Source organism: Cetorhinus maximus, chromosome 17 (assembly GCF_964194155.1).
Source record: "Cetorhinus maximus chromosome 17, sCetMax3.hap1.1, whole genome shotgun sequence".
Lineage (NCBI taxonomy): Eukaryota > Metazoa > Chordata > Chondrichthyes > Lamniformes > Cetorhinidae > Cetorhinus > Cetorhinus maximus.
In genome coordinates, this window is record NC_135895.1 from 62,092,233 (window position 1) to 62,120,180 (window position 27,948).

General features: G+C 40.2%; 1 protein-coding gene across 2 annotated transcripts in view; it reads right to left on the minus strand.

Moving 5' to 3' along the window:
• cachd1 (cache domain containing 1) overlaps nt 1-27,948 on the minus strand; it is a 182,247-nt gene that overhangs the window by 55,103 nt on the left and 99,196 nt on the right. For both annotated transcript variants that reach the window (XM_078561309.1, XM_078561310.1), the window contains 2 exons: nt 11,161-11,309; nt 5,063-5,169 (listed from right to left, as the gene is read on the minus strand). In XM_078561309.1, coding sequence (XP_078417435.1) covers nt 5,063-5,169; nt 11,161-11,309 — 256 coding nt within the window. The remainder of the gene's footprint in view (nt 1-5,062; nt 5,170-11,160; nt 11,310-27,948) is intronic.

Genomic DNA, 27,948 nt, shown 5'->3' on the forward strand with positions numbered 1-27,948 from the left:
GATTTCAGTTCACAGCAAGTAACTATCAGAACCAGATCTATAGGATCTGAACAAAAGAGCAATAAAACACCAAGAAGGTAATGGTGATTTAGAAACACAAATAGCTGCCCCATCCCAAAAATGTTCTCCCTACTCTCTGCTGCCATGAAGGTCCTGTTGCATTCTGGTGTATGGTTACATGGACGCTAGCAACATTGTCATCTTACCCAAGATCAGCTAACTTATAGGACAGGACCATCCCATTTTGTATGGTTCTACATCATATCAGGCACTTCATCAGACAACACAGAATCCTCAAAACTAAAATCAAATAATAAATTGTTAAAGATGGGTTTTCCCATCCCACGATTTCTAGATAAAGCAGCTTACCTTCATTTGAATACATCCTTTTTAGAAATATGTTTCATGGTTACAAAATCTGAAAGTAGTTATTACTAACACCTAAAAATAGATGACCTGGTCATTTATTTCACTGCTGTTTGTGCAATCTTGCTGTGCAGAAATTGGCTGTTGCATTTCCAATGAGCCAGCATTCTGCTCCTTTCCTGCAGCCTTCAAATGGAAAAGATGACATTATTGGGGCCCGATTGCTATTTTAACCCGTGGCCCCAGCAATGAAGCTGTTTTGACTTTCCCTTCAGGTAAGACCAACAGAAAGGAGAGTCAGGGCCAGAAGAGGCCCAAACAGGCAAGTTCTTTAAAACTTTTTTTTTTAAACTTTCCTTATGAAGCTAGGAAGAGCAAGATTCTGCCTCTGGGCCCCACAAGGAATACCTAGACCTTCCCTGCATCGGCTCCCCATCCTGTACTTTACTCGAGTGCCAGGGACCTTACTTCACTCCACAGGCTGTCTGCTGTCATCCAGTGCATCATTCCCATCTGGCAACCAGGTGAGGCTTCATTCCAGTTTCACACAGGCAACTGATCGAGGGCTCTGATATGAGGCCCAGGATTTAAAACTCGATTTACAAGGGTAATTATAGCGGTAAATGATGTGTCTACATAGTTGAGGCAGATAAATGATATTGGTGTTAGAAATAATAAACTGTTTTTGGGAATAGAGAAGAAATGAACGGTTTATAAATGCGGAAGGAACAAGGAGTGGCTAACGGAGGGTCTTTTAAATTAGATAAATAGTAGGGGAGGAAGTTAGTCTTTAACTAGAGATAAGCAGAGCTTAGGGGATGATCAAACAACAGAGGGTAAAAGGCAAAGCATAAATAAATTGAAGCACAGTAAACTAGCAAATAGACTGTAATAAAACAATTAAGATAAGTGGTTAAGTATTGGGGGAAATGTTGGAGCTAGAACTATACTTAAAAAATTAAATTATAGTACCATAGGGCTCACTGAAACAAGGCTCACCACAGGCAAGCGGAGTGAATTCAAAATGCGGGGATAAGGGTTATTCAGGGAAGATTGTAATTATAGGAGGAGAGGTAAGGTATTTCTGTATTTTTTGAATAAGTTTGATATGAAACCAAGTAATAATAATGGATGACTTCACCAATCCAACATAAACCAGGAATGTCCTAAGAAGTTCACTGGCGGAGTCAGTTCTAGTATGTAATACAAGACCGCTTCTTGGCATAACCTGAAACCGACTACAACAGGAGAAGTTCATATTTAGTCCTGCTTCTCGGAAGTACTCAAGGATATAAAGTAGAAATATCGGTTAAGATGAACAAATATTATGCAGCCAAATTTCAGATAATCTGGCAGTCAGTGCTAGCAGGGATAAAGATAGAAATATATTACTTAAAGCAAGCAAAATGAGAGATCAGCTAAATGGCATGAAATGAAATATGAGAGAGATCTCAATAAAAAGTGGAAAACATTTAAAGCAATAGTAAATATGCAAGACATGTATATATCCAGTAAAACTAAACAAGCAGTCTCAAAATCACTAATCACTATATTTAAAACATAAACGAGGACACAATAATCTATAAAGGACAGACCAAAATGCACAGACTTGGGGTAATAGTCTAAGAAGATATCAAAATAGGCCAAGACAGATGGCATTTGAAATGCAAAGGCAGCACTACAGATGAACATAGCAAACGATGTTAAATAGTATATTTTCAGTATGACAGTAAAATAATATTTATGGAGGAAGTTAGTACTCTGGCGGAGTGATTGACGACAAAAGGAAATAATTGAAATTTACTTAATGATAATTTTCTAGAAGTATTCACTATGGGGAATTATATAGTTACTGTAGTACAGTAACTGAGAGGATTTTTAAATCAGTTTGAAAGTAGTAAATAGGTTGAGGAGACTGAATACAAGTCCCCTAGGTCGGATGGTGTATATGCTAGGATGCTAATGGGGAATTGACAAGAAATCTCTGGGCAGTGGTCATTTGGTACTGGTGGATTCCAAAATTGGGAGGCAAACAAACCTAATATTTTGAAAAAATGAAATATCTGAACTAGCAGCTAAAGACTGATGTGCCCAAGAGTGGATAAACTAACTATAAGGAGTAGCTTGAAGGAGTAACTACATACTAAATAGAAATAGAGAATGGAACATCCTATGATATAGTTTATTTGTCAAGATTTCACATGAGAGATTACCAATAAAACTGAAAATTAAAGGAATACAAGGTACAATAAATGGGCTAGATAAAATATCGCATAAAAACCAGAAAAGAGAGAATGGCACGTGTAGAGCAAGAATGGAGAAGGTAGTAAGTACCACAGACATCTGTGCTTGGATCTGGACGCAATTAAATCACAAGATGCTAAATTTGCAGATTTCAAAAATTGAAAGTGCAATGGGGGCACGGGATGCAGCCAACACTTTGCAGAAAGATTTGGATCAAGTAAGCAGGCAAAATGGTAAACAAAATTAAAATACTAAAAATGCTAAGTACTGCATTTTGCCTGAAAAAGGAGCAACTTCGGTACAAAATTGTGTGAATAGAGTTATCAATGGGAGACAGAAATGAACTTGGGGTTAACAGTAGACTCGTCATTTTAAATATTAAAGCACATGGAGAAGGAATTAAGATTATGCTGCGGTTTTACACTGCACTGTTTAAACCTAATTTTAAGAACTGTTTACAGTTTTAGTCTCCACACATTACAATAGATATGAATGCAGTGGAGAGAATACAGACAACAGCAACAATAATGAGCTTAACTATAATAGGGATGAGTTAGAAAGAAAAGATTAGTGAACTGTAAGATCTGCAGTCAAGAGAGGCCCATTACAGGGAACCATCATTAAAGTATTCTGAAGTATTAAATGGCCATACCTTAAGAAGGATGAGAAGGCAGAATAAATTCACAAGAATGGTTCCAAGGATGAGGAACTTCAGTTACATAGATAGATTGGAGGAATTGGGAATATTCTCTTTGCAGAAGAGAAGGTTGAGTGGAGATTTGATAGAGGTATTCACAATCATGAGGGGTCTGGACAGAGTAGATAGGGAGAAACTGTCCTCTTTGGTGGAAAGATCAAGAACCAGAGGGCACAGATTTAAGGTAATTGGCAAAAGAAGCAATGACGACATGAGGAAAAACATATTTACACAGCGAATGGTTAGGAACTGGAATGCACTACCTGAGAGTGTGGTGGAGGCAAGGTCAATCAAGGCATTCAAGAGGAAATTGGATCATTATCTGAGGAGGAAGAATGTGCAGGGCTATGGGGTGGAGGGAGAGTGGCACTAGGCAAATTACTCTTTCAGAGAGCCAGTACAGACATGACGGGCCAAATGGCTTTCTTCTGTGCTGCTATGATTCTATGAACTCTAGGCTGTTTATTCAAGATGTCAGGCCAGTAGGACTACAGAACAGGAATAAAACTTAACAGAAAGCAAATTTAAATCAGCTATTAGGAAAAAAGATCATGCAAAGAGTGATAAATATTTGGAATAATCTACCTGCTAAAGTTCCTGAGTTATAAATTGAAGTATTCAGAGTGCAATTGGATGCTAAGCCGGCTGAGTCAGAGGAATTCCAGGGGCTGATTTGTTATGGACTGATTGGCCTTTATGTGTCACGTACATTTTCCTTCTGTTTCTTACTACAAGGAAATGCTCCAGTCAATCATTCACTTGGAACTGACCCAAATGCAGCTACAATCAGGGAACAAAAGGCCTAAATGGTGCAGGGTTCAACACTGATGCATCTGTTGCAATGAATGTCAAAACTGGCTGTTATCTGTTACAAATAGTTTTGTGAGAAGTTGAGTACAGGTTTTTGATTTCAATGCTACCTTTGGTTATTTCTTTGCAAATAATTCTGCTTGCTAATGATAACTGCATTGAAGAACTGAAGAACTTGAAGTTTAAGACAGCCTTTAATGACCCCAGTGTCCGGAAGTGCTACACAGACAATTAAGCACTTTTGAAGTGTAGTTACTTTTGATATGTAGTTATTGTTGTAATCTCGAGAATGTCCACGCTGGGGAATGGAAATACTTTGCACTTATGTGAATTAAATAGGCACAATTCAACAAGTATCACAGAAAAATAGAGGGGAAAAATAACTGTAGTCATGGTCAGCATTAACAACATTGGGAAAGTCATGGATAAGAAAAGGTCATTCTCCATGTGTTTAACGTGGCTGGATGCAGAGACAACTTCCCTTTATTTTGTTCCAAACATGTGTCTTAGTACTAAATACAGAAGAGGATCTCTGACAGGTGCTTTAGGCTTTTTCTTCCCCCTTACTGCCACTTGGGTTTCTGAGATGAGACTGTCGATTTACTGATAAATTAGTACTGGATTAGGCTTTACAAGGAACAAGACTCGTTTTGTATGATATGTTCCTAGATATTAGGGAACAGATCCTTTCAGTCTTGTCTGGATTTGAATCCAGGATTCAGAGATGAATGTAGCATCACCAGCTGAATAGTCTACCCTATTCCCCAGTTTTAAGAATTGCTCAATAGCGGGACACAATAGCAGTCAACAGTAATAATTCTTAATAAGCAGAGGGGGGAAGCAGTCAAAGAGAAGCAGGATGATTAAAAAAAAGTTTGGAAAAAAAAACTTAAAGAAACAAAAAAGAACAAAGTAGTTGGAATGAACATCAACTGGCACACTAACCTGTGTTTAAGTCCCGCCCAGGATTGAATGCTCGGCTACTGACAGTCGTGGAAAGCCTGTCACAGCTGATAGTTTTTGAAACATTTGTGTTGAAATTCCCATCAAACCTGTGAAATTAAAGATTAAAATGAGATGAAGATTTCAAAGCGTAGCACAGTATGAAAGCACAGTGACAAAACAATTCTGACTTTGCAGCTGTAATTGAAGCCTGGTAAAGTATGAAATGGCCTTAATTTCAAACAAAAACCATTTGACCCCACTATATTATATACATAACATCACAGAATCACAGAATTGTTACAGCACAAAGGAAGGCCATTCAGCCTGTCATATTTGCGCCAGCTCTCCAAATCAGCAATTCACCTAGTACCACTCCCGCCTTCTTCCCTTAATCCTGCACATTCTTCCTTTTCAGATAATAATCCAATTCCCTCATGAATGCCTCGACTGAACCTGCCGCCACTATACACTCGGGCACCACATTCCAGATCTTAATCACTTGCTGCATGAAAAAGTTTCTCCTCATGGCTCCATGTCTCCATTGCTTCTTTTGCCAATTGCTTCTCATTTTCAATCCTTCGACCAGTGGGAATGGTTTTTGCCCTATCCACTCTATCCAGGCCCCTCATGATTTTGAATACCTCTATCAAATCTCCTCTCAACCTTCTCGTCTCCAAGACAAACAGTCCCAACTTCTCCAATCTATCCAGGTAACTGAAGTTCCTCAGCCTTGGAATCATTCCGTGAATCTTTTCTGCACTTTTCCTAACGCCTTCACATCAGTCCTAAAGTGTGATGCCCAGAACTGGACATAATACTCCAGTTGAGACCAAACCAGTGTTTTATAGAAGTTGAACATAACCTTCTTGCTCTGGTACGCTTTGCTGCTATTAATAAAGCCTAGGACACTGTATGTTTTATTATCCGCACTCTCAACATTTCCCTTCTCTACTTTTACCAACACCAGTACAAACCACATGCTTTCCAAGAACTCATGATATTCCACTAAGCTGCTGTGAACTTTTGGGCTATCTCAGAAAAGCACTGGGGTTTGCAATCTGAGTGCTTGAACTTGTGCCCAGCGTTTTTGACGGTGTCATCCTTTGCGTTGCCAGTGGCCTTGCCACCATTCATCCACCCTTAGAGGTCCAGCACTCCAGATGGGCTTGATTATGCATTTGGCTACTTCGCGAAGTCACTGGGTAGCACACTTCTCCACATAAATCTGTTCTGTGAGCACCAATTGCCAAGCTGTAGTCAAACAAATATCCCTGCAGAAACAATGGGCTTGCATAGAGAGAAAAGAGAGACAGAGAGAGAGACAGACAGACAGACAGACATAGAGAGAGAGAGACAGACAGAGAGAGAGAGAGAGAGAGAAAGAGAGAGAGGAAAGAAAAGAGAGAAAGAGAGATTTTGGATAGAATACTAATACTCTGGTTTTTATTCTCTTTCAATTTTCACACCTCATCGAAAGGTGTTAACCTGTTAGAGTAAGGTTCTGGCACCTTCCTGTACACTCTTCAAATACGAGTCGAAAAAGCAGGTTTCAGTGCTTGTTCAATAAGTTTCAGATTTAACAGGAGGCAAGTGAAACTTATGGACCAATACCACATGATCTATCATCTCAACCATGAGGCGAGCCAAGTGTCCTCTCCCATCATTTTGTGAATTTAATTCAACAAATATTTCAGAAGAAAAATTCAAAATTCAGTGATTCGGATTGAAGAAATCATATAAACTTTCAACAAAAGAAGCTTGGCTATTCTGAATGCCTGCATGAGCAGACCCAACTGACAAGATGTGTATGATGTGCACATCAAATCAACCCTACCTCAATTCTCCTGAAGGTGTAGAATCATACAAGGGTATGATTCCACAAGTATTATTAGCCATTAGGTGGCTTACTCAATTAGCCATTCTTCCTGTATATGTCTGATGGTCTATTCAACTGGGTAAGGCATTACATTCAAATCCAATTTCCCTCAACATAATGAAAGATTAGCTTGGATCAAGGGGTGAAATTTCCATTGTAATCTTGAAAACCTGAGTCAGTTTTACACCAAGTTTAGTTCCCAGCACCAAAGAAAGAAAGCCCATCTTACTTGCCCTATCTACGAAACTGCAATCTTTAATATACAGAAAACACTTCATTGATTGCCATGTGGATACCGTTGAGTGTGACAGCCTCTTTGCTGATAATTCTCTAGAATGATGTACTTCACTACCTAAAAGGGTAAGTTACAATGTTCAATGGACAGAATTAGGCAGCAGGTAGACAAATAATAAGCCACTGTCACTTATAAGGAGACAATTAACTCTCAAGAAAGGTTGACTGTTGTCTACTCACCTCTGCTCTATATGGGTAGTAAAATCTCTTCAGATACAAGCACCCACCTACTTCTGTGCAAATCACAAACCAAGTAAGTGTGTATAAACAACTGAAAGAGATGGAAAAGATGCACCATCTCCAATTCCAATAAGCAATAAGGCTTCTGATGTGGCCAATGATGAAATACTGTTGTTCAGCAGATTACTGAGAACATTGCTTCCTTGTTTTTGGTCTCTGAAGCCAAGTAAACCAATCAACTTGATAAGAGAAAGAGTCTACATTTTGCAACATCAAAGGAATATAGCTGGGTTGTCAGTCCAATGATAAAGTTACTGGCACTGAAGTCAAATGTTGATGCCAGAAAAATAGCAATTGTACATCAAGATTGTGTGTGAATACAAAACAAAACATCTGTACAAAATGCTAGCAGCAACGCTTTATACAGTGCTTCTCTTGCCTGTGGAACTCTGTCACTAGCATCACCTGGACCTCAGTCCCTTGTCTGCATAAGTTTAAATGCATGAAAAGTTAGCCATCGCTTACTAAGCTAGAGTGGTTGAAGGGTATAGGAAGTCTCTCAGTTGCCCATTTCTAATTTCTTTATCTCTTTCTATGCTCCCAATATTTACCAAGGGACACCTGTGACACATCTGTCCCTATTACTGTTTTTTCTGCCCTTATTCAATAATACCATTCAATATGCAAACCCAGCATGGAAACAATGCTCCAGGTTCTTGTGTTTCTTTCTAAGTTCATGTGTAAACAAACAAAACATCGATATTCTGTTACCCTTTGCAGTTTCCCTATGAAATGAAGGTGCTTGTTCACACCTGATATTTGACACAAGTCTTGCACTGCACACTGAGAAAACAATAATAGTGCTGATGATCTACCTACATGTACACTGCTGCAAGGAAGAATCCACTGCATTGATGAAAATAGACCTAACATGAACTCGTATTATATCTGTAGTTAAGAATATTCAGATGACATAAAAAGGTTAACATCCTTTCCTGCAAAAAGCTGCATACTACTATTCTTTCAATTTCTCACAAAACTATCCCTGTTTGTTTCAACTTGCCTAGGGTACCATGACTACAGCTGTGATGAGATTCTGCCTGCCTGGGCTGAGTGATCAAAAGATAGACTGAAATTCTGTTTTCAAGAGCAGTCACATCATTGCAATTCTTTTCCCCAACTTCTTCCTGGACGGACTTTAATGAACAACTGATCGAAACACAGTCTCCAGAGAGAAACTGCACAGCCTCAGCCTTCCTTTTTGATCTGACTCCCTTTGGAAACGTCAGTTCAGCCTTCAACTTGCGAGGCACTGACTTGATTGATATCTGCTCTGATGTGCTTCAGCACTTTGAACTTCACATATTAAAATCCCACCAGGCCAGCCAGCCTCTATTCCACTGAGCAGCTTTTGCTAGTGAACTGGAGCTAATGCAGAACATTAAAACTGTGCTTTTTTGGCAGCACTTTGAATTTTATATCAAAACCCAGACTTCTAGCAAATTCCAAATTGACTGAAATCAGACTGGCCTTATCATGCAAAACAGGTTTTTGTGAGACGTTTCAGCATATGGAAACCGGAAAGAAAATATATGCTCAGGCAAGGTTTCTAATGTCGTCAGAAAAACTCTTCTCCATTAATCTACTGATTGTTTATTCTCTCTCAAAGCAATATATGCTATTATTTCAGAATATTTGACCTCATCTCCCCCATCTCTCACATTTCCTCTTCTCTTGGAGGACTGACTGATAGGCAATGGTTGCACGGCCTGTTTAAGCTAGGGGCAATTTTTCATGCCTGTGTCTACTGCCAGCAGGCAATTCTTATTCTTCCATGTGGAACATCATTTTAAAGACCAAACTTGACCTTGCCTGACCACCACACATACACTTTTAAACAGCAATCACGGATGGAACCCTAGCCATTTTTTTTTCCTCCAGTAGCATTTGAGGCTAATTGTGGCACTCCTATTGCTGGTCAAGTTGACATCAGTAACATCAATATAGAACAGGACTCAAGCCTGGAACTTTCAAAGTTTGAGTGTCTCAGTCCCTAAGTGGAACATTTATTAAACAAACCAATATTTGCCTTATATCCTATGATGGTCAAGGCAGCTAGGGTTGATAGGCAATTTAACTATGGAACATTAAAGCTCAACCTAATTCTATCCTCATCTAATATCGAGATGTTCACTTTCCATCATGAGCAGGAACTCTGGTTAATCTTTCTCCCCTAAGCCCAGGAATAGAGGTTAGCTGTAACACTCCAATGCAACCCAAAGAGAGATCAGTTAACTCAACACTTGGGTGAGATACCAGAGAGTGCTTGTGCTTTTAGAACTGAATCTCATCATAATTAGGTACCATTAGCAGAAGAATTTTTAAAAACTGAGGACATTTATTTTCAAAAACCTTTAAGAAAGTCAGATAAGTTAGTGGACAGCAAGTGCATTAAAGCCACTACGTTCGTCATTAATTGGATCCTCTGTTGTATATTTTTAGCTCATACTTCATTCTTGACAAGTCCTATTACTGCTCCTAACACATGCATCCTCATTGGGCAATTCATCACAAGAAATAACTGCATTAGCTAGTTTAATTAATGTTTACATTGGTCCCAATGAGGCCAATTCAACATTGAATCCACAGTCAAATGATGCACCAGCCAGCACTTATAAATACATTTTCTGTAGCTAAATGCTGCATAGTTCAATGATTTGCTACCTTTGTGTTCAATTTGAGATATCTTCATTGATTAAGATCTTATTTGGATGTTTATCAATTGATGTGGGTTGAGTAGCATACTGGAAACAGACCTAAAAGCAACTATCTCAAACATCCAGATAGGTGGCAGAAACAGGATTCTGTATTTCCTCTGTTCTAATGAACCAGCCCATTACCGCAAACATCCACATTCAATCGCTTAGATGTACCAAAGGCACTTATTGTGCAGTCACGTCTAAATGGTTATGCTTGGGAAGCCAGTGCAGCTTACTCTATATGGCTGCATTGCAAATGCCATCAATTGGAATGCCTAATTGTCCAGCAAGCTGTTTTCACTTAAAGTTCATTGTACAATCTAACTCCCAAGATTTAGCCCCGCAGCAAAATATACTTTATCATCCACTCAGTTATCAGTCGTTTGGTTACTAGTTTGTCTGGCACAATGAGTGATAAGAAACAAATAACTAATGAGACTTCTAATTTAGGTAATGTGGTAACTGAGGGCTCTTACAACAGTTGCACAGTCAAACAACTGCTCCAACTCTGATTGACAATGTGGCAGATAAAAGTAGGAATAATAATCTCTTGTCTGTGAAATAAAGAAACTAATTTCAACAGAAGCTCCAGGTGCATCTCAAAGATTGTATAATCTAAATGCAAAAAATTAATAGTTGATTGTCAGCAAAGGCTGCAAACTAATATTAAAGCCAAAATGGAACAGTTGCCCAGCGCCTGAAATAGCAGTGTGGTTCTGAACAATTACCACATCAGGAAGCATTTTAAGAGTGGTCATGGCGTTCATGGTCTTCCCAGTTTCTCCTGTAAACTGGCAATACTATGGAACTGCATTTAAGCAAGACCAGCACTTTCAGCAGGAGACAGAGAGCAGAAAAAAGTGACTTGGAAATCCTATTTGAATGACTGCACTGTATCTGAAACTTACAATTGCACAAGATCACACGTGCCACAATCATGGATACATTGACTGCTGGAATTTATGAAGTGGGGGAAAGAAAATACTTACTCCATCATTGAAGCTGGAATTGTGCAGCAGTCTTGGATGGCCGTCAATGGTGATGTCAAATGAGCCGTGTAGGATGCTTCCACTACCTGCTTGTTACGATTCACAACATCGAGGTAGCGAGTAAACTTCTCTCTTATCTTTTTAGCCAGCTGCCAGTGGAATGAAAAAGCACAACATAGGATGAGATCATAGATCAACATTGTTACCAGTTTACAATACTGATGTCCTAAATTTGGTAAAATGACACTCTTTGTTGATGAAGGAGAATCACAGGAGGAAACCATTTGACCTGGTGGGTCCGTGTCATAGTAATTAAGTCACTGTCGCCAAATAAGCATTTCTCCAGCATTTTGCTTTGAATACGGCTCAGTCAAACGCAATTTCTATCTTCTACCCCAATATTCTACTTATACCTCATAAGTGACATTCCTAATTTCACACCAAATACAGCATTAGCATTGCTAAGTAAGGCTGCCAATTTGTGTCGAAACGTTTAGTTTTGTGCCTGTGCCATCGAGGCATGGAGTCCTAAATTAATTTCAAGTGGAATTCCTCCTGGCAGCAAAGAACAGGGATTGAGAAGAGGTTTTCATTCTGTTTTTGTGTACATAATTTGAACCCACATCAGAAGTAAATGGACAGATCAATCCTTGACAGTGCTTCCAAAAGGCTAAAGAAAATAGCAAATGAAACCCAGGCCACCAACCAAGGCCATGAAAATACAATACACCTAATTTCCCCAAAGATTTAATGATATGGCTGGGATTTTACAAGGCTTCAGGGAGCGAACTGAGAGGTTGGGTGGGGCTGCGACAACTAAAACAAAAATCAGGTGGGATGGTGCAGGTTGGCATGTCCGGTGCCTTCCTACCACTGCTGGCATTTCACCAGCGTCAGGGAAGACCCTCTTGCCCAGAGATCAGTTGAGGCCCTTAAGTAGCCAATTAAAGGGCCCTTCTGGAGATGTTCAGGGAGGAGGGCAGGGGGCCCGCTACCATATGGCAAGACTGCCAAGTATGTCCTGATAGCCACCAAGTGGACTCGGGGGGTAGCAGATGCCTCCTGATTAGGCACCGTGCAGCCCAGGGAGGGCCTCCACCTGGAAACCACCCTCCTTTCCCTCACTGGGGCCTGCCTGACTGGGCCCAGTGACCCCAACCCTACTTACCTCAGTTCTGGGGCAACGTCCATCCTGCTACACTGGGCTATGTGCTGTTCCAGCAGTGGCCACGGCTCCATGTGGCACTGCTGGAACTGGGGAGCTGCTGGCCCTCTAATTGGCTGGGAGCTCGGATGTGGGATCATGTTCCTTAAAAGAACAGAGCCCCGATGCCAGGTAGTGCTGGATGCAAGTAGAATCCATTCAGGGCTCCCAGAGCTGGCAGAAGCAAGGCTACCCCCGACTTTCCATCTGGTGGGTCCACTGCTGCCCCTGTAAAAATTCTGATAATAACATGGTATTCAGCTGGACAACTGAAAATTTCAATTCAAATTCATTTGAGGTGTCACAATTAGTTCCAGCTCGGTTTGGCACTTAGACTTCAACTCTTCAATTGAACAAGTGAAATTCACAATTAATAAAAAGAGGCATTTAAAAATAACCTGCAAATTAAAAACCTATCAGAGCAACACATGTGTAAAGACATTCTTCACCAGCTCCAACAATGTAATTACTTCTACTTCTCCATTCCAAAAGTGTGCCATGCTTTTTAGTAGTTAGTATACAAGAGCACCTGGCCTTGCACAGAAAAATCAGAAGGGGAGACCAGCACACCAAGGATTGTTGCTTTTGATTACAAGCCAGAGACCCCTTCTGGAAAACGTTTGAATATAGGAGGATTTCAAGATCAGGGTCAGACGCAAGTTCCACTGTCAAATGGTCTTTGGCATCCAGGTTCATGCATAAAAAATTATCATTTGTCAAACATGTCAGAAGATGAATGGGCTCAAAATCATACCACACCAAGACTTGGCTCCTTCAATTGAAGAGAAGATAAAAGTGCAGAAAAATTTGATATCTTTACCAACAGTTAAAAACAGTGACACGATCTGCAATGAATATCAAATTGTGCTCAGAATATTCAGAAAACAACTTCAAAGCACAAACTGTTTAGCTATTCTATGCTTACATTTGCATTACTTACATAAATGCTTAAAATACTATGAATTTTTTATAAAGTGCATATAAATTTTATTGAGTCTGTCTCATCTATAATTGTTAACCATGATTAAAACATTAAATTACAGACCCCGATCAGGAACAAAGTAAAAATTAATGGGTTTTTTTTGGCGGGGAGGGGGGGGGGGAGAGGAGAGAGTCCTGGAAGCACTTCTTTGATCAGATAAGAATATGCCTTCTACAGTTTTTGGAACAATGTCCAATTTTGATTTTCATCTGCATGCAAACACTGAAGGAACCCTGAACTGAAAACTGGCATTTAAAAAAATTTCTGCAGTGTTGTCACTAGGCTTATTTAATGTATGGTGTCAATATGCCAGAAGGGAAACAAATCATTTTTAAGCAAATACATTTTAATGCTTTGTTTCTTATTGAGATACTTCTAATTAATCAACTCAAACTTCTCCAGCTATTGGCTTTCACCCTGGATTTACAGAGCTCAAATACTGTGCTGCCATAGAAGAAACTACAACTGGTTACTAGGTGCTTAGCATGGTGCAAGTAGACACAGTCAGGGAGTTTATCGTGTCCATGGCACCTGACTAAAATGCTAATCGTGTGCTTGCAAGTACAACACCCCAAATCTCTCAATCTTTTAGACAGTGTATCGAACCCTCTGGCTGAGTACATCTCCGTCCAAAATAGCAGCCCTGCCCAAGTTACAGGGACTCAGATGCAAGTTTCCTGCAATCGCTCTTTTCTTATACAAAAATCCAGCCCATACTAATCTGTAAGGATCCTACATGATGGAATATTATTTCTATTCTTATCACAAATATTAATCAGAAAAAGAATTTGGTAACTTAGTCCTTCAGTCCTCTTAGATTCTGCTACAGGATAATTTATTTTGAGCAAATAAATCACCAAGCTTTCAAATTAATGACAGCACTTAGAAGATTGCAAGGTTGAAGCATCTCTGTCTGCATTTAGAAGCTTATTCTGAAGACCTTTACTTGCCCTCCCCAGGTTTTCTTTAGGCATTGACCCTTTCCTGGTACCAGAGGTGAAAGTTGTACTCTTGTACTTCTCCCTAATGGCAATTATTAATTTGCGAGCTTTGACAGGGAGTGCTGGCAGGTTATTTGGCCATGGAACCATTATTCAAATTAGATCCTGAAACTGATATACTTATTAAAAGAAAAACTCTTTATAAATCAGCGTTTAAGGGTTTTCAATGAACTGAGGAAATTTAGTCACAAAAGGTTTCAACCCAATGTCACAAAGGTGCCAATAGTTCTGTGTGATTATCGGCCTTGACATACAGGAGACATCCAGGTATGCTGCCTTCATTCAGCCTTTCTTAGAGAGATGAGATGATAAATTGTCAACTACAGAATAATCCTAATGATTTTCTGGTCTAGTACAATGGCTGAAAGGATATATTCAAGGTGATCTAACAGCAGAGATTGTTTTGCCCTGTCAAGGTTGTTTTAGTTTGATTTGAGAAAATAAAATTTAAGTAATACTTGTTTTATTATTTGAAGCAGCTTCTAGTAATTTTGAACTAAGTAGTTTGATCTTTCAGTTCCTCCACTAAGCCACACAGACCAAGCAGAAATTGCAGCAACTCAGCGCAGTATGGATGAAGGGAAAAGAGAATGGGCAACCTGCCATGCACACATGCTGTATTTACAATGCCAATCAGATAAACTGGACAAACCGATATATTAGCACATGCATACATATCTTTGGTTTGTTTGGATAAATTATACATTGAGTGACTTGGTTCCTTGTTCCATGTTTTGCATCCCTACACTAGCACTGCTATTTCTAGGTTCACAGCTTTAACATTCCTCTCCCCCATTCAGAATCCCTGAGCTTCACCCTCGCCCAACTCCAGTACACAATGGTTGACCGAATTTGTCCACTACAACAAATACAAAACAAATCACATCACCACATCTAAGTCCATGATATAATGGCTTAAATTGTATTTATACCTCCTGGGGACACTGACTGCTTGCCCACTTTCTCTGCAAGACTATAAGATCAAAAGGATTTCAGGCAATACAGGGATTGATTCAAATTAAATAAAAGCTGAATTTTAATAAAGATACAATGTAATCGAGTAACACAGTCACCCAATAAACCATATCAAGCCTCCGGTGAAAGTTGCAGCTCTGTGGGGATTTCACAAAAAGGAGCAAATACCTTCTTCCCAAGGAGTTGTAAAGATTTACGCCTATAGCTAACAACATAGTCAAGATTGGTAACTCACTGCACAGATAACCAAGGGGTCATCCAATCACCCCAGGCCACAGCTTACTTATGCCACAGCACTGCACAACTAAACTACACTTAACTGATCACCAAGTCAAGTGGCTAAACTGGTGATTCAGAGGCCGCATTGCCTTTTCTCTGGCTGAAGACAGGTTCTTTAGAAAGCAGTGTTTACCTCCCCTGCCCACACATTCAATCCCAATCTGAGGGGTGTAGAAAAATAAAGGACATTGTTAACTCATCAGGATCAGGGGTGCATGGACACAACATTTAAGGTGTGGCACTTAGCCACTAAAGTGAGAAGGAGAATAACTTAAAACTGCAGATGCAAGTTCAGTTTATGCTGAAATCTGAAAATATTGACCGTTCCTAATTTAAATATTGACAGGATGGTGCGGTACTGGGATACACAAACCAGAAAGATCCAGGTTTGATTTTTGAGGCATCCGTACTGAATTTTCTGCTCCCTTCTAAGGTAGCAGTAAGGGCACTACAATTGGCACACCATCACCGTGCTTGGGAGGGGGAAGGAAAAATAAAATAGTCAAACTTCCTTGTTGCTGAATGTTATCCAGTGACCCCCTTCTGGAAAAAGCATTGGTGTGGGCATCAGCTTTAGGATGGGTTTGAGTTCAACTACTGAAATAAACCATCAATATTCACTGCCTGGGCTCACACACAAGAATTGTCACTTGGGATTTGAGAGGGTTGGGAAAAGAGAGGGAGTGGTGGGTCAGATACCAGAGAACAGACAGTATTCTTTGGAATTGTACTTCTGGAAAGAGAAACAGAAATTTAGTGGAAAATATGGGAAAATAATCACCACCTTTCTCTTTAAATTATTACTGATTTAATTTGTCATCCACCTTATTTACACAATTCCTGATTTTCAATCTGACAGTTTGCAACCAGCACAATTCAAATTGAGCCCATCATTAAAACACATTCTTTGCATACACTAACCAGCTTTCCATAAACCATTAATATCTAAAAAGCTCATTCAGAACCAATTGAACCCAGGTGGTATGTGTGATTTCTCAGTTTAGATCGCTGACATTGCTGAATAACTTTTATCATTGGTACATTCTGAACACTTTACTATGCATCAGGTCAAAGAACATTAGTCACAGTGTATTTACTGAAATGCTATCAGCATGGAACAGCAGCTCTGCTGGATCTCCCAGCAGGCAACTGACAAACTGTTGCCAAAGAATCATTATTTCTCACCCCCAAACGCAGCCACAATTCCCACTGAAGCTTAAACACAGATTAATGAGAGGTTTTGATTTGTGTGGCAACGATGAAGAGTAATTTCACATAAAACAAGTTTGATACAGGCAAAGCAAAGCTCATTAATTTGGCAAAAAAGCATAGTATATTTTAATCTTAAAATTTTTCTCAATGCACAGCTAAAGTTATCGACTGAGGAAAGGGGGGAATTTTAACCCCCAAGGGCAGGTAGGGGTGGATGAGGCAAAAAGATTAAAAATGGGAAACCATCCCTGCATCCCATTTCCAACCTAACAACCCCACCCCAAATGTCTTATTCTGCAACCCAACCCTGCAATGTCCAACTCCCCAAGCCCCACCATGTCCAAATCACTCCTTCCACTGTCCACCTCTAGCCCACGCCCTCAGAGCTAACTCTTCTATGTTCCCCACGGTGCCCAACAATGTCTGACCTTAGTAAACATGCTAGAAAAACTGTGTGTCCATTTAATGTTCTCAAACAAACTTTTCTAAAGCCTAAATCAAGTCCAGCTCTCCTGATCTCACAAAGTTGAATTTCCACAGTGTATGCACAGTATATAAAAAACAAGAAAGGTCACTGTTACAATTATGAGGTTTAAAAGATTGTTATGTTTTGGAACTGTGTCTTTAGTTTAAGCTAAAATGGAGGGGGTAACGTGACCTGTTCTGAAGTCTGCTTGACAACAGACCTGGGGCAGTTAAAGATCAAACGGAGGGGCGATGGTGCAAGATGTTCATGGTTGGAGACAAAGACACCAATCTCTGAGTTCACAATGAGTAGACTCTATGGCCAGAATTTTCCAGCTCCTCACGCCTGCAGGATCTTCCAGTCCCACCGATCCGAATGGGGGTTTCAATGGCTTGCCAGCCCTGCCACAGGGGAACCTGCTGCAAGACGGCTGGAAAATTCCGACCATAGAGTCTCCCAAAGTCCCAGAAAGGGGTTGAAAGTATCGGGCTGTAAACAGCTGTGCTGTAAGCTGTCCATTTAAGGTCAAAGATAGCTAATTAGCATTTCCAACTAGATACACATCCCAGGTGATTCACATTGCCATGGGGAAGGATGCAGAGAGAGATATTGTAAAGGTCAGGTACAAGCTTTCCTAGAATATCACTGAGTATCACAGACAGTGTTTTCTGAATCTGAGAGAGGGGGAGAAGCTAGAGGCGAAAAAAGTCGCTATGGCTCGCCACGCAGGAATATGGGTGGAAGCTCGTGGTCAGATTGAAAAGACAAAATTTGCGAGGAGTTAAACAAGGCTGGAAGAGTCAGCTAACTTTGTCTAGAGGGAGTGTCTCCAGGAAAAGAAAACCTCACTGTGAAAGGCAGTTCTAAGATTGCAAGCTCCCAGGCTGAGAAAAGAACAGGAATAAACCCTTGGGAGTTAAGAATCACTGTCGATTGATTCAGGGAAAATCCACATAAAGTATACCTGTGAAGTGTAAATAAAAATAAAAACAAAAAATGCTGGAAAAGCTCAGCAGTTCTGGCAGCATCTGTGGAGAGAGAAACAGAGTTAACATTTCGAATCCGTATGACTCTTGTTCAGGCCTAAAGGGAAGTAGAAATGTGAGGGATTTTATACTATTTAAGAGGGGGTGGAGCGAGATAGGAGGTCAGGGATAGGTGGGAGCGAAGGAGAGATTGACAACCATGTCATGGATACAAGACAATGGGAGTGTTAATGGTAGTGGTAAAGACTAAAGAAAGTGCTAATAATGGCATAAAAGGTAAGAGCAGAATGTGGTAATAGCAGAACAAGGGTCAGCGCTCTATGAAAGCACAACATAGAAACCAGTGACAAATGGCCTTGTTGGTGGTGGTGTTTGGGGGGGGGGGGGGGGGGGGGGGGGGGTGTATTTTAAACAACCAAATAAAAACAATTGGATTTTAAGAAAAGGGTGTTGCTGAAAAAAAAGTCATATCTAAGCATCTAAGCTTTCTGTCTTGCACTTATCAGGACACTTGCAAGATAGCAATATAAGAGGGGAAAAAACAACAATTTATACTGTATGTAAGGAGAGTGCTGATTGGCAAGTGGTGTTGCCATGGAGAATGCACCACTGACTGACAGTTAACTGCCAAGCATTGTCTGAAATTTAAACCAGGCAGCTTGACATTGATTGGTCAAGGCAATGCCCTGAGGAATGAGTCAGCGAATGGTTGTCGCTTACTTTGTTTAGCTGAAACAGGCACAGTGTATGTCCATGTTCTTTCTGTCTGCAAAGAATAGGGTCCTGTGTATTAACATACGTAGCTTCCAGTACATGAATATTAAACAAATATAAAACAAGTGACAGTTCTCTCTTGGTGAAGATGGTCATTGCATCCACTTATCAGCCTAAGCCTGAATGTTGTCCAGCTTTTGCTACATATGGACATGGACTGCTTCAGTATCTGAGGAGTCACAAATGGTACTGAACCGCTGTGCAATCATTAGCGAATATATTGACTTCTGACCATATGATCGAGGGAAGTTATTGATGAAACAGCTGAAGATGATTGGGCCCAGGACACTACCCCAAGGAAATCTTGCAGTGATAATCTGGCAGCCCCACGTTTGGCTTCCAGCAACCATAACCATCTTCCTTTGTGCTAGATATGACTCCATACAATGGAGAGTTTCCCACACCACTGACTCCCACTGTTTTCAATTTTGTTTGGACTCCTTGATGCTACATCTGGTCAAATACTGTCTTGATGTCGAGGGCAGTCACTCTCACCTCGCCTCTTGAATTCAACTCTTTTGTCCATGTTTGGACCCCAAAGATTATAATGAAGTTTTGAGCCAAATGCCATGGGGGAACCCAAACTGAACATCAGTGAGCAAGCCATTGCTGAATAAGTGCCACTTGAGCACATTGTCAACTACACTTTCTATCACTTTGCTGATGGGGTGGTAATTAGCCAGATCGGATTTGTCCTGCTTTTTGTGGACAGGACATATCTGGGCAGTTTGCCTGTGTTGTAGCTGTATGGAACTGCTTAATTAGTTCTGGGGCACAAGTCTTCAATTCACTGCCGGAATGTTGTCAAGCCCATAGCATTTGCTGTATCCAGTGCCTTCAACTGTTTCTTAGTTTCACGTGCAGTGAATTGAATTGGCTGAAGACTAGAGTCTGTGATGCTAGGGGCCTCAGGAGGAGGCCGTGGTGGAACGTCCATTCGGCACTTCTGGTCCAAGATGGTTGCCAAAGCTTCAGCCTTTTCTTTTGCACTGATGTGTGCTGGGCTTCCTCATCATTGAGCTTGGGGATATTTGTGAAGCCTCCTCCTCCGATGGGTTAATTGTCCACCACCATTCACAATTGGAAGTAGCAGGACTGCAGAGCTTTGATTTGATCATTTGCTGGTGTGATCGCTTAGCTCTGTCTTTCGCATGCTGCTTGCACTGTTCAGCATGCATGTAGTCCTATATTGGATGGTGCAACACCAATGCTTGAATATTTACAGCAGTTGCAACTACAGTTTATTTTGTGAAGCACAATCACCTGTACCTGGCCTGTTTCCATTCTCTTGTCTTTTTTGAACTTACCTTCTCTCTGGCTCCTGGTGTCGTGTAATGTTAAGTTCCATGTGCTGATACTGCTATACAGTCAGCATACACAAAAAATATATCAAATTTCCAGCTCTCAGGAGAGCTATGGTACTGAAGGGCCATCTTCTGCATGTCACTTATTTTCTTCTCTCAGGTCTATTGGTTGGAAAGTGCAGGGCCATCTTGATTGTGAATAGATATAACTGAGAAATATCCAGAATATTCATCTATCCACCTGGTTCCTATTGTTCAATGCTGGCCTGAAGCATTCCTAATTAATTCCATTAACAGCGGGTTTTAGGCCTTTTGTTTTAAAAATGCTATATAAATGCAAGTTGTTGTTTAACTCTTATAGAGTCCACCAAATAAAATAATTACTAAAACCAGGGACAAAATAAACACAGCCCCTAAATTAGGGAACTGTAAAACCAAAGACAAATTTTAAAGGAAACTTACAAACATTAAATCAAAATGTGATTAAGGGGGTCGATAAAACACCCCAGTCTCCGTGGTGCCCACCGAGCACGGAAGGCCTCGACAGTGCCGGCAGACACCGCGTGCTCCCTCTCCAAGGACACAATTGTTGTTGCTTATGCGCTATATAGTTCCTTTCAAGAAAAGGCTTAGCCTTAACAGCTACTTCTTGGCTCTGTTCCCTTTATTTATTACTGTTTGTGTGGTGAAATGAGGGAATGGGAGAATAGAGTTTGTTTCTATCATCTGTGCTCCCTTAAGCCTTCTAGTTCAAGGATCACAGTCTGAATGCAACAACTGGCTTCCATCTACAGCTATCCACCTCAGCATTTGAAATAATTTTTCTAAAAATCACTATTTATGTTGTCCCACTTCATCCAAGTTTATTTCTTAAAACATTTTCTTCTACTTGGATAGAAAATAAATTAATTTCAAAATTACAAAAGGTAAATGTAAGGACATTTAAAAATATTCAACTGAGTTGCACTCAATGTCAGTGCCTAAGTATCAAAGCCATTTTTGTGCAATTTGTTTGCTACACAACAAAATGTCCCATTCCCCGAGTGTCCTTGTGTCACAAGAAACCTACATGGCTAATGCAACAAAATATAACAGGGATGACATTTCAGGCACTGTACTTGCAGGAATGCTGTTATTGCGTTTTAAAAAATAATACATGATTGCCTCTGTTGCTTTGCCAAATAATAGCTGGCGACATCTGAGCCTACTTCACTGAATTCTTGTTCTCACGGAAACTGCATGACATTGCATACTGGTAGTTCTAGGCAGGAACCCACATGACATTTACAACCTTTATTTTGAAACCCTGGAGAAAGCTACTGCCTGGCACTCTACGGCTCCAATACATTAATGTTTTCTTTCCACAGATTCTGACATTTAACTAACTACTTCCCCCTCCCACTATGCACTCTCAACCCTATCAGTGAGACAGTGCATGAATTGGATCTAGGCATGCCTTGCTTTCAATGCACTACCTATCATCCTAACACGAATACCACGATCAGGCTGCTTCTTGTGTGGGCCCAAAGAAATGATTACATTCCCATGGGGCCTCAGAGTTCCACAAGCCTTAGACTAATTGATCAGTTCTTCTACCCACCAGATCAGTTACAAAATGTGATTGGCCACTGTTATGACCCTTGACCAGACCTCCAAGCTTTTGGTAATATTTGGTTAGGGACAAATCACTTTTTATTTAAAGGAGACAAAGTTTGAGATTTAAGACATTTGTTCAGTGAATAAAGCCATGGGTTTTGAACCAAAAAAATAAACTATATTATACAAGCTCAGAAAGATGAAACAATTTACAATATCTATCTTATACTCTTAACTTTCAGGGTTAATGAGGTGTATATGAATTAATAAGCAAACTGTTGTCAAATACACCACACTACACAATAAGTGACAGATGTGACTAAAATAAAGGATTTCTCATCGGCCCACCCAGACGTCAGTAATACTGAGAGTCAACAAATCTCACTGAATCTCTTGTCTCTCTTGCGAAGGATTCCCGTCTTCACCTTCGAAGATCTAACCTGGGAATTCTCTCCAAAATTCGCTACAACTTGGATGGCATCAATGAATGCCCATCTCGCAGGGTTTCAATCTCGTCTTCTGAAATTCCATTCCCCTGGATTTCGAAGTCTGCACTCGAGCACCAACTCAAAAGCACAACTTTATCTCTTCAGCCGTGCCAAGCAGAACACTATTACTCCAAAGGGGTACCTTTGCCCCAATGGCCTGCAGCAAGGAGTCACCAACCTTCGGCTGCCTTCTTGGATCTTCAAGGCTTCTCTTTAGCCCTCCTCAATTACCAGATTCAGATGGCATCAACGACGGTCCGCCTTGCTGGGTTTCAATCTCATCTTCCAAGATTCTGTTCCTGAGTATACACTCAAGCACCAGCTCACTAGCATAACTTCCAATCTTTGGCCATGCCAAGCAAAACACTACAGCTGCAAAGGAGTACCTTTGCCCCAGTGGGCCGCAGCACCAAGTCACCAAATTTCTGGCTGTTTGGAGCCTGTTTCTCTGCTCATCTCTTTTTAACAGAGAACTCATATTCCTATCCCCTCTCTGGGACTCTTCTTTTGGGGTTTCTCCCTGTCCCCTCTCCCTTCGGGACCTCTCCCTGTCCCCTACCTGGGACATTTGCCAGCAATGGCGCTCCACTCCTGGCCACCTGACCCAGGCTTTTGCACCATTTTTGGGCCCAAAAAACTCAAAGAGCAGAACCACGCACACGCAGCCCACTCTCAGTCTAAGCATGAGTAAAAGCTCCTAGGTCCATCAGGTGTTGAAGTTCCCGACCTCCGCTCTCAATGAGGTAATTATAGTTTTCATAACACCACACAGGCAAACACACATCAAAAGAACAAAGACTTACAGTGAGATAATGTCTTTCATAACCACAGGGTATCCCAAACCATTTTACAGCCAATTAAATACTTGTTTTTTTTAAGAAGTGTAGTCACTGTTGTAATGTAGGAAATGCAGTAGCTAATTTGCACACAGCAAGCTCCACAAACAGCAATGAGATAATGACCATATAATCTGTTTTAGTGATGTTGCTTGAGGGATAAATATTGGCCAGGTCACCGGGGATAACTCCCCTGCTCTTCTTCATAATAACGCCAGGGGATCTTTTACATCCACCTGATAGGGCAGATGGAACCTTGGTGTAACCTCTCATCCAACACTATGGCACTCCCTCAGGACTGCAATGGAGTGTCAACCTTGATTTTTGTGCTCAAGTCCTGAGTGGGGCTTGAAACCATAACCTTCTAACTCAAGAGGTGAGAATTAGGGTTAGGGTTAGTTATGAAACCCACAATTACTAACTTCAGAATCGTCTACCAACAAGTGCCTCATGTTAGTTGATACAAATTTGTTCTTGGATAAACTATCAGTTAGATAATTGAGTTTGAAATAGCAAATTAATCAGCAAATTTGCAAATTTTCAAAAATCTGATACCTTTGATTCCAGAAACATCTGTAAGGATCTATATTACCTCCATCAGTGAAGGTGGGCAGGGATCAATTTTCACCCATTTGTCAGTTTGTTTGTAAACAAAAGTTTCAAAAACTAATGAACGGATTTCAATGAAAATTCCATACAATAGAGTATGGCCCAAGGAAGAAATGATTAATTTTTTGGCGAAGATGTGCATCAGAATCCTTGAAATTTTTAAAGGATCCGTTAATATTAGGAGCGAGGACAAATTGGCTTTCTTTCAGAATGTTGTGGGTTGCTTTATTTAGAATGTTGTTGATTGGGTTACCATATTGTGGATTGTCTCAGTTGCTGTGGTACAATTTATCACATCTGTCAAAATATGAGCAGAGTTTTCAGAGCAGTTTGTTGGATGTGGATTGGCCTGCCACCTCCTCTGTGAGATGGAAGCTCTTAATAAAAAGGTTTCTTTTTTCAGCTTTATAGTATAGAGCATCAACCAGGCAGGGAAAAGCCTCAAAGAATAGCTAAGTAATTGTAATAACTTTGAATTAATATAGTTTGGTGGAGGTATGCACTCTGAGTGCCCTCTTCATTTGTTAATGCTCCATTGGAAATTACATTAAGTAGAATGAAAGAAATATGAAGCAGCCATACAAATGAAGACAGACAGGTAAAGATCCTCTGGTCCATCCAGTTTGTCCCACACAACTTATACCTTGTGTATCACGACATATTCACTCTGCAACCCGTCCTGAAACAACATGATCTCCAGGGAAGCAAAAGGCAGGCCAGGCAGATTTGTAGGCAATCAAATCTGTTAAATGCCTCTCCGACCCAATAAAACAATCAAAATCAGTCACAGGATCATACAGCACAGAAACAGGCCCTTCGGCCTAGCTTGTCCATGCTGGCCATCAGGCACCTATCTATTCTGATCCCATTTTCCAGCACTTGGCCCATAGCCTTGTATACTATGGTGTTTCAAGTCTAGCAGACCCATTGTGGTCCTAAATTCCCCGAAGTACCTACCTTTTCTAAGTGGTGATGTCTAACCCAACCAGAAAGAGGCTCAGCTCTCACTTGGCATGTAGAGACTCAACTTTTTTAGCTTATCTTCATAACTAAGATGGTTTATAATCGTAATTAATCTAGTGGTCCCCCTCTGGGCCTTTTCCAAAGCCTCAATATCACCCACTGTGTGAGATGACTAAAGAAGTATTCCAAGCAAGGTTTGATCAAAGTCTTGCACAAAGACAACAAAGTATACCTCATCTTATTGTCCTACGAAAGCAACGCAACGATCTATTTGCTCTAGCCATTACTTCACAGCATTGCTCATATATCTTTAGAGATCTATATACTAGAATGCCCAGATCACTTTCTTTCTCTACCTTTTTAATTAATTTCCCTGTAGAGTGTGTGAATGTTGAACATTGGCATGCCCCACATGCATAACATTGTACTTATCCAAATTAAGCAAAATTTGCCAGTCATGAGCCCAGTCTCCAAACACATTAAGGTCTACCTGAAGCAGTCAAACACACACTTGCACAGATCTTTTGCAATTTTGCAGATCATGCCCTCAGCACTGAATTCCAATTCATGAATAAAAATGGAAAAGAACAACGGTCCCAAAACTGAACCCTGTAGGTCACTACTGGTAATCGGTCTCAAAACAAATCCAAATCCTGCCAACCAGTTTTCAATCTAGCTTAATATACTACCACTAATGCTACAGCCTTATTTCTATACAGAAGCTTCAAGTTTCTCTAATTTACCATCTGTGCAACTACCTCAAAAATACGTATAGACGTTGTACAAAATGGCCTTTTCATGAAGCAATGTTGGGGCGTCCCAAATATATCCCCTTCTATCCAAGCAATCATACATTCCGAATGATACCAAACAAATTTTTTTTAAAAAAATTATTCATTCATGGTACGTGGGCATTGCTGGCTAGGCCAGCAATTATAGCCCATACTTAATTGCCCTTCAAAAGGTGGTGGTCAGCAGCCTTCTTGAACCGCTGCAGTTCCTGTGGTGTAGGTACACCAACAGTGCAGTTAGGGAGGGAGTTCCAGGATTTTGACACAGCGACAGTGAAGGAACGACGATATATTTCTAAGTCAGGATGGTGAGTGGTTTGGAGGGAGGAATCATTGATGAAGCAGCTGAAGATGGTTGGGCCTAGGATACTACCCTGAGGAACTCCTGCAATGATGTCCTGGAACTGAGATGATTGCCCTCCAACAACCACAACATCTTCCTTGTGCTAGGTGTGACTCCATTTTGGTTGTTAGGGGTCAAAATTCTAATACGATTCAGGCTTGGATGAAGAGCGGTCAGTTATAGGAAATACTGGAGGTCAAGTACACCCTTGGAATCATATCCCAATAATGGTGAATGAGATTAAATGGGGGTAGACATTCTCTTTTTTTGCATGCAATGACTACCCATTTTTGTGAGCACCCAACAAACCAACTGCCCATTTTGGAACAAGGATTGACATCATTTAAAATCCACCTCTGAGAAGTAGAAAATCAGCACTAATGACTTCTAATGATAATAGCAAGACAGGTCTTTGAGGTTTTGCTTGATTGTATCAAATGGAGTGATATGCCAAAATTTCGAAAAGTTTTGAGTTGGCCTGAGAAATAAATACTGATTTCACAATAATAAAATTAAAAAACATAGAAAAAGACCATTTGGCCTATTACATCTATGCCATTGTTTTCCTTTACAAGTAAATTGTCTAATATACATATGTATAACCAAATGGTTAAAAACAGAAAATTCTGAAAATACTCAATTGATCCAGCTGCATTTGTGGAGAGAGAAACAGAGTTAATGTCTCAGGTTGGTGGCCCTTGATCAGAACTTCAACATCGACCTGAAGCAGTAACTGCTCTCTCCACAGATGCTACCAGATCTCTGACCATTTCCAGCATTTTGATCGTTATCTTGTTGCTTGAGGGTGTATAAGAAATTATATCATGATAAACTAAACAAATTAGTTAAGCAGACTCGTATATAATCTGACTATCACAGTTCTGATTCTTGAAAACTTTACAAGGATTGCAATGTTGCAGCACTTTTGGTACGGTAAAGATATTACAGCAATTACATAAATTATCCATATAAATGGAGTAAATGTATGTTTTTTCCCCAAGCAAGCAAGTTCCAGATCTAGAATCTGTGGGATATTTGAACCATGAATATTTGATTTTATATCTATGGTGATAATGATTTGATATTGTACAGCTCTACACTACTTTATCTTTAAAAAAAAAATCAAAAAATATATTAACATCTGAATGGAGATGTCTTGGTGCAACGAAGCAGATCATTTGAGTGGTGGCATTTATTATCTTAGAGCGCAGATAGAGCACGCTCAACCCATGTCAGTTCTTTGAAAGAGTCATCAAACTTACTTCACTCTTTCCCCATAGCCCTGGAATTTTTTCCATTTCAAGTATATGATTAATAGGTGTAGAATACAGAAACAAACCTCCATTCTACTTAGTATTCTGTCTAAATCACATCAGGTACAGACTGCTGTACGCCTGCAGATAAAAACAATAATCTGATGAGGAAGTAGCCAACTAATGATTAATACCTCACAGTGGCTGGCCAAGGGGCATGAAAATAATATAATTGGGAGAAAACAAGAGGTAAATATGCTCCCAAAGAAAATTAAATGCAACAGGAAACATGTGACACTCACTCTCCAAATATTGAAGCAGCTTTCTCATTGACATCCTGCAAAGAATACCAAGTGTAAAATTCAGTTACATAAGCAGCCCAATTGTAACTATCTGAAGTAGAAAGTTCCTGCCAAATCCAGGCTTTATTTGGCTATAGATCAAGTCAACCATATTTACTACTATATCTCTCCCTTCTCTAGAGTTACAGCCAATTTATTCTACTCCCAGTAAGGGAAGAAGAAAAAAATCAATAATGTGCTTGGAAACAGATTTGGCTGACCTCCATCAGTCCTTGGAGTCTGTTCAACTGGCTGAGCATTGGCTAACAGCCTGTTATATTGCAATGAATTATCTCATTAGCTGAAAATCAGAAATGTTTTGGTGGTTAGGGAAGACTAGGTAACAATAACAAAGGTTCCTCTCCATGAAGAATCCTGTCAAATT